This window comes from Orycteropus afer, unplaced genomic scaffold (assembly GCF_000298275.1).
Source record: "Orycteropus afer afer isolate SDZICR_OR568_19922 unplaced genomic scaffold, OryAfe1.0 scaffold00187, whole genome shotgun sequence".
NCBI classification, from domain to species: Eukaryota; Metazoa; Chordata; class Mammalia; order Tubulidentata; family Orycteropodidae; genus Orycteropus; species Orycteropus afer.
This window is the reverse complement of record NW_006921774.1, coordinates 5,388,988-5,397,119: the sequence shown is the minus strand read 5'-3', so window position 1 is coordinate 5,397,119 and position 8,132 is coordinate 5,388,988. Positions and strand designations below refer to the sequence as shown.

At 40.3% G+C, this 8,132-nt stretch overlaps 1 protein-coding gene across 1 annotated transcript in view; it reads left to right on the top strand.

Annotated features, from left to right (window-relative positions):
- Positions 1 to 8,132, top strand: part of SMC6 (structural maintenance of chromosomes 6) — a 113,308-nt gene that overhangs the window by 19,067 nt on the left and 86,109 nt on the right. The window contains exon 6 of the mRNA XM_007947490.1: positions 2,860 to 2,926. Coding sequence (XP_007945681.1) covers positions 2,860 to 2,926 — 67 coding nt within the window. The remainder of the gene's footprint in view (positions 1 to 2,859; positions 2,927 to 8,132) is intronic.

Genomic DNA, 8,132 nt, shown 5'->3' with positions numbered 1-8,132 from the left:
TTGGGCAATCCTACTTCCGTAGTGATACTGCCTCGGAAACCCAAGGAGGGGTCGCTATGAGTCGGGGCCGACTCGATGGCAAATAACAACAACATAACAAAGGGGCAGGGAGGTGGCATTTTCTGACCTCCTCTAACTACACAGGAGTTCTGGTAGCATAGTGCCTAATGCATTTGACTGCTAACCAGAAGGCTGGAAGTTCAAACCCACCAGCCAGTCCTCAGAAGGAAAGTTGGACAGTCTGCTTCTGTAGTGATACCACCTTGGAAACCCAAGGAGGGGTCGCTAAGAATTGGATACATCTAACTACACAAGAGGAGGACAGAATTACCATCAGCAGCCCAAGGCCTGTTCCTATGAGAACAGACATGTTGCCACACTCCAGCCCTCTTACTAACCTTGACACTTATTAAATTTGACCTGTTCTTCCTGTGGCACCCACCACCTCTCTAGTGGGTTCAGTAATTTGCTGCAGTGGCTACACGGAACTCACAGATTATAGGGCTTATTAGGGAAGCAACAGGCTGTAATTCAAGTTCAGGAACATGCTGAGTCTCTTGTGGCCCACTCTCTCACTCAGCAGCCGACAGTCTCTCTCAGTAACACGTCTCTCTCTCAGGAGTGCATCTCTCTCACATCTCCTCTCTGCAGCACGTGTCTCTCATGACTCTCTCGGTCAGCAGGTGCATCTCTCACCAGCATGTCTCTCAACCAGCAGTGAGAGAATCGCATTGCCTCTAGGAGGGCTCCTTCTCAGCCTGGCAGAGTGACCAAACTAACCAATCCCAATATCAGAACTCTGTACACCTGTGAGAGAGCAAACTAATCAGAAGATTGCTTTGTATTGCTCCAGGTGGATGCCTTTAACAAGTAGCTACTCAGTTACTCATGGCAAAGTGGGAATTACAAATACTATGGCTAGAAAAGCCATATCATGTAATTTACTACCCTGCAGAGACCTTCTAAAGAATAGATGTGATGCATTGAATACCAGTGACCAAAACCAGAGGAATTGTGGAATGACATCAGGAACATCATCATCCATGAAGAAAGCAAAAGGTTATTAAAAAGACAGGAAGGGAAGAAAAGACCAAAATAGATGTCAGAATAAACTCTGAAACTTGGCCTTTGAGTGGAGAGTAGCTAAAGCAAATGGAAGAAATGACAAGATAAAAGAGCTGAACAGGTTTCAAAGAGCAGCTCGAGAAGACAAAGTCAATTATTATAATGAAATGTGCAAAGACCTAGAGTTAGAAAACCAAAAGGGAAGAACACGCTGGACATTTCTCAAGCTGTGACCGAGTATAAGCCTCGAGTTGCAATATTGAAAGATTCTGTGGGCAAAATACTGATGTTTATCTGTGTTTTATTGACTATGCAAAAGCATTCAATTGTGTGGATCATAACAAATTGTGGATAACATTGACAAGAATGGGAATTCCAGGACACTTAATAGTACTCATGAAGAACCTGTACATAGACCAAGAGGCTGTTGTTTGAACAGGCAAGGAGATACTGCATGGTTTAATATTGAGAAATTAGTGTGTCAGGGTTGTATCCTTTCACTATACTTACCAGTTTCTATGCTATGCAAATAATCTGAGACGCTGGACTATAAAGAAGAACGTGATATTAGGATTGGAGGAAAACTCATTAACAGCCTGCGGTATGCAGATGACACAAACTTGCCTGCTGAAAGTGAAGATCACTTGAAGCACTTAGTGAAGAAGATTGAAGACAGTATCTATTACACCTGAATATAAAGAAAAAAAAATTCTCACAAGTGGACCAATAAGCAGTATCATGATAAATGGAGAAAAGATTGAAGTTGTCAAAGACTTCCTATTACTTGCTTCTACAACCAGTACCAATGGAAGCAGCATTCAGGACATAAGAGGATGTAGTGCATTTGGGAAATCTGCTGCCAAAGACCTCTTTCAAAGGTTTATATATGGAAGGAAACTTTTCTTTGTTGGTTATCAAGGGTGGATGGAGAGGGGACAGAACACTGCAAGAAAAAAAAAAGAAATGCATTGACCTATGTCACTTTAATTTTGTGTATTTCACTGTACATAAAGTACGTTTCAATAAAATGTATTTAAAAAAAAAAAAAAAAAACTTTTTCAAGTGCTGAAGTGCAAAGATGTCTCCTTGAAGTCTAACGTGGCCCTCAGAAACCCAAGGAGGGGTCACTAAGAGTCAGGTCTGACGATGGCACATAACAACAACAACAACATAAGCCAAGGTATTTTCAGTCTCCTCATATGCACGTGAGAGGTGGATAATTAATCAGCAAGACCAAAGAAGAGTTGATGCTTTTGAGTTGTTGTGTTGATGAACAATACTCAAGAGTACCATGGACTGCTAAAAGAACTGAAATCTGCCCTGGAAGTGCAGCCAGGATACTCCTTGGAAGTGAGAATAGCCAGACTTCTTCTCACCTACTTTGGTCATGTTGTCAGAAGGGATCATTCCCTGGAGAAGGATATCATGCTTGGTAAAGTGGAGGCTCAACAGAAAAGGGGAAGACCCTCAAGAAGATGGAATAACACTGTGGCCACAGCGATGGGCTCAGGTATAGCAGGGATCGTCAGTCTGGCACAGGACCAGGCACTGTTTTGTTCTGTTGTGCATAAGGTCACCATGAGTTGGAGACAACTCGACAGCACCTAACAACAAACAACAATAAGCAAGATCAGGACAACCAAAGGTTAAAGTTTACAGAATCACAGGTGTATGGAGAATCTTGAAGGAAACCCAGTACAGTTTCTACACTTCATTGTTAACTGAGTGTTACTTTAGGTTGTGCTTGATTGGATAGTGGTGAATGCCTGAGTCTTCTGTTTTTCCTGTGAACAGTTGTACTTATTAGAAAGTTTTCATTCTTTGGAAACTATTTCTCTAAGCTACCACACCTTTTGGGAATGTCAGACATATTTATTCTCTCTTGACATATTTAAAGATCGTAGTCATAGCCCTTTTAGTCCTCTTCTTGCATGGTTCACTTATTCCACAACTAAAGGTTCATGTTCATTGTTCAAAATATGAAAGGTCTAGAGCTGTCCTGTTCAGTACAGTAGTCACTAGATACATGTGGATATTGAGCACTTGAAATGCATGCAGCTTGAATTGAGACTTGCTTCAAAATATACACCAGATTTGAAGACTCAATCCAAAGGAATAACTCATTGTTTTTACCTATTTCTTTTTAAAAACGTGATTAGTAGAAAATTTAAAATCATATGTGTCTTGTCTTATATTTCTAATAGACAGTGCTGATCTTTGTAACTAGGAAGGATGAAGTATTTATAAAATTTTTTAGGTACCTGATTGTATTTGTCCCTGAGCTTCCTCTTACCCTTTCTCTGAAGTTTACTTCTCTTTTGCTTGCTCTAGGTTCTTGATAGTTTAAGATACATTACATATTTCTAAAATAACCCCTAGAGTAGCTTCAGAATTAGGAGTGCTGTTTTGTAATATTTCCAGTAACAGTGTAGAGAAAAGAATATGAACTTTGAAGCTGTTAATCTAAAATTGGTGATTAAGTACTTTTCATTAAAGCTTGTGCATTAGGTCTTTTAAATTGTCAGATACACTGTGAAATGAAGGTAATAGGCAAGCACTGGAAAAAATGTGGCAATCTGGTCTACGTAATCAGAAAAATGAGACAGCATATGTAGAGATTTCTTGATAACTATGTAAATGATTCTTACTATCTGGGAAAATTGTTGTTAGGTGCCATTAAGTTGGTTCTAATTCATAGTGACCCATTGTAGAACAGAATGAAACACTACCCAGTCCTCCTCCATACTCACAGCCATTTTGTTTGAAGCCATTTTTTATAGCAGCTGTATCAGTCCATCTTGTTGAGGGTCTTCCTCTGTTTTACTGGCCCTCTACTTTACGAAGCATGATGTCCTTCTCCAGCAGCTGGCCCCTTCTGATATAACATGTCAAAAGTACGAGAGACGAGGTCTTGCCATACTTATGCTTCTAAGGAACATTCTTACTGTACTTTTATCTAAGACATATTTGTTCTTCTGGCAGTCTGTAATATAATCAGTATTCTTTGCTAACACCATAATTCAGAGGCATCAATTATTCTTCAGAAGACCCAATCAAGAACACCATGCTTGAGTCAGGCCCCCAAAAAGTGACATCTTTGCTTTTTAACTCTTTTAAGAAGCCTTTTGCAGCAGATTTGCCCAATGTTATGTCGTTGTTGTTGTTGTTACATGCCATTGAGTTGCACCTGACTCATAGCGACCTCTCCTTGGGTTTCCAAGGCGGTATCACTACAGAAGTAGATTGCCCAATTTTCCTCCCAAGCCCAGTGTGATAAGTCATTTGATTTCTAAATTGCTACTTCTTTGGATGTTGATTGGGGATCCAAGTAAAATGAAATCCCTGACAACCTCAATCGTTTCACCATTTAATGTGATATTGCTTATTGTTCCAGTTATAAGGATTTTGGTTTTCTTTATGTTGAGGTGTAATCCATGCTGATTGATGTAATTTTATTTATTTTTTTACTTTTATTTTGAAATTTTATTGTGATTTGGGTGAAAGTTTACAGAACAAATTCATCTTTGATACAGCAGTACTCATACACTGTGTTTCATGACCTGACTATAATCTCCCATAATGCAATAGCTCTCCTCCCAGTTCCTCACCATAGCCACCTCTTCCCTGTGTCCTTTCCTCCCATGCACTCATGCCCCCCCAGGCTGTCTCCTTGGGCATAAACAGCTGTTCTGTCCTGCCATGATTGTTCTCTACAAAGAGTATATCTGCCTAGTGTAAACGTCCAGCTCATGCACCTGTCTTTCTTTGGCTGGAAGCCACAGGAGTGGTTGAATTCCAGACCTGAAGGGCAGCTAGGGACCATAGTCTCAGGGATTCCACCAGACTCTTTTGGACCATGAAACCTGGTCCTTTTTTTTAATTGTGATTTGGGTGAAAATTTACGGAGCAAATTCATTTTCCATACAGCAATTCACATATACTTTGTCTCATGACACTGACTACAGTTTACCACAGTGCAACAGCTCCCCTCCCACTTCCTTCCAATCTTACCTCTTCCCTGTATCCATCCCTCATGCACTCCTGCCCCTTGTGCATAAACAGCCCTTCTTTCTCCCATGATTGTCCTCTCCAAGGAGTGTATCTACCTCAGATAAATGTTCACCTCATATGCCTGTCTTTTGTTTAGCTAGAAGCCACAGGTGTTGGTTCAATTCCAGACCTGAAGGGCAGCTACAGGCCATAGTCTCAGGGGTTCCACCAGGCTCTATTTGTCCAGCAAACCTGGACCCCCCGCCCCAAATGATTTTGAGTCTTCGTCCACATTGTTCTTCCTCTCTATCCAGGATCTCCTGCATAGATCCCCCTTTGAGTGGTTGACAGTGGTAGCCAGACATCATCTAGTTCTTCTGGTCTCATAGTCGTATTGGCTGTGGATCGCATGATGTACCAGTTGCTAAGACTAATTCTTTCCATGAATCTTTGGTTTTCTTCATTCTTGTTTGCGCTGGTTGAGGAAAGACCCATCGTTGCATCTAGATGGCAGCTTGTAAGCTTTTAAGATCCTAGTCACTACTTGCCAAAGTAGGAGGTGGAAAATGTTTTGTGTAATATGTTATGCCAGTTGATCTTGATGTCCCCTGTGACAGTGGTCCCTAACCCTACAGGTTTAACTACTTGGTCCCTGTGGGTAGCTGACTGCGACCAAGAAATGACTACAGCCTTGTCCCTTGTCAGCTCTCCTATACACTTGGGAATTCAGATCACACAAATATACTTATAGGACCATTGTCTGCCAACCCTATACATGGTCTTGGGTACACTCCTCACTTCATAGACATACCTAATATTTCAGCCTGTCCACCCATATACCCATTTTGCCTTCACTGACAACGCAGTATTGTATGTGCAAAAGGGTTCATCTTTGTTGTCTGTATATCCTATGTACCTCTCTATGTCTTTTTCAATACCACCATGTTGATCACTCACATTTAGTACATTGCCCTTCTCTTCACCCAAATCAATACTTATCTGTACCTATCTAATAGTGTTCCCTCCCCTCCCCTCCCACTCCTGGTAACCAACAAAGAAAATTTCCTTCCATAGATAGTCCTTTCCTTGACTTTTACAATAACGGACTAACACAGTATTTGTCCTTCTGTGATTGATTTATTTCACTCAGCGTAATGTTTTCTGATTCAAAGTGGCCAATCCCAGACCATTTCAGTTCACTAATTCCTAGGATATAGATTTTTGTGTGTTGCATTTCATTTTTGATGACCTCTAATTTTCCTAGATTCCTACTTTGTACATTCCATGGTCTGATTATTAGTGGACATTTGCAGCCATTTCTTCTAATTTGAGTCATGCCTCATCAGCAAATGAAAGTCCTGAAAGATTTACACCATCTATGTCATTAAGGTTGATTATATTTTGAGGAAACAGCTCTTCCCCAGTAGTTTTTGAGTGCCATCCAACCTGAGGGGCTCATCTTCCTGCACTGTATCAGATAGTATTCGCTGTTACTCGTAAGATTTTCACCAGCCATGTTTTTCCAAAGCAGTTCACCAAGTCCTCCTCCTAGTTTCTCTACCTTTTTGCAAGGTATACTCATCATTTCACTTAAAATACATTTTTAAGTCATTGCTGTGCCAGTATGTTATAAAATCAGTGTTTTGCAGATAGTAAAATTGAAGTGGTTTAAAATTTTCATTTATACTGCCCTTAATTAAATAATCTATTTAGAACTTTTGAACAAGGTTATGTTTTAAAGTCTTAATTGCTTAACCCAAAGATAAAATTGAACAACCCTGAATCCTTTTGAAACAAGTTATATGGGGTTTTTTTTTTAATCTTTTCAACTATACTTTGATAACTTGCTAGCCAAAGACAGTTTAATTCTAGTAGTGGTTTACTTAAAATGACCCTCCCTGCCCGTTCCCCAAAAAATATTATGCACCTATATTTCCATTTGTTAAAAAATACTTCATGAATAAATAAAGAAAAATAGAAAATTTGAAGAACTGCAATAAGAAAAATAAGCCATACTTGTCATCATAATTCTAACCACAACCAAATTCCACTTTTTGTGTTCAATTGGAGAAACTAACTAACTTGCCCAAGGCTCTGTAGGAGGACCAGAATGAGAACCCAGGTCAGCTAACTCTCATGGTAGTGTTTTCTTACTCTCTTACCTTATGATTAACTAGAAGTATACTTGTGATATTCTGTAATATAGGCATAAGTAATAAAAAAACCATCTGATGAATGCACTTCTTCAGAAGGTTCTGGTGCTTGTGTCCTCAAGTAATGATGTGTTATTAGTTGCTATCAGGTTGTCTCCACCTTATGGTGACCTTATGTATAATGGAATGAAACTTTGCCTAGTCCTGTGTCCAGCTGCATGATCATTGGTGCGTTTGGGTCCATTGACAATAGTTTTTACTTATTTCACCACTCATCTGCCACTTTGTCATACTGTAATTGTTTGTATGAAGCTATGCCACTGGTGTTTCAAAATACTAGCAGGCCTGTCCATGGTGGACAGATTTCTGCAGAGCTTCCAGACTAAGGCAGACTAGAAGAAAGACCTCATGATCTACTACTGTTCATGACAATTGTTGTTGTTGTTATTTGCCGTCGAGTCAGCCCCGACTCATAGCGACCCTTCCTTGGGTTTCTGAGGCAGTATCACTACGGAAGTAGGATTGCCCAACCTTCCTTCCGAGGAGTGGCTTTAGCCATTGATAACCCTATGAATCATATTGTCCAGTATAGTGCTGAGTGCTGGAAGATGAGTCACCTGAGTTAGAAGGCAGTGAAAATACACAGTAGCCATAGCGATGGCCTTAGCATATCATCAGTTGTGAAGGTGGCACAGGACCAGGAAACATTTTGTTCTTTTGTACATGGGGTCACTATGAATTGGGACCAACTCTACAACTAACAACAGTGCCATCATTTACTTATTTTGTTATAATAGTTTGAAACATTTTCTCTACACTAACAATTTCTAAGGAGCTCTGGTAGTGTAGTGCCTAAGGCACTTGACTGCTAACCAGAAGGCTGGCAGTTCAAACCCACCAGCCACTCCTCAGAAGGAAGATGGG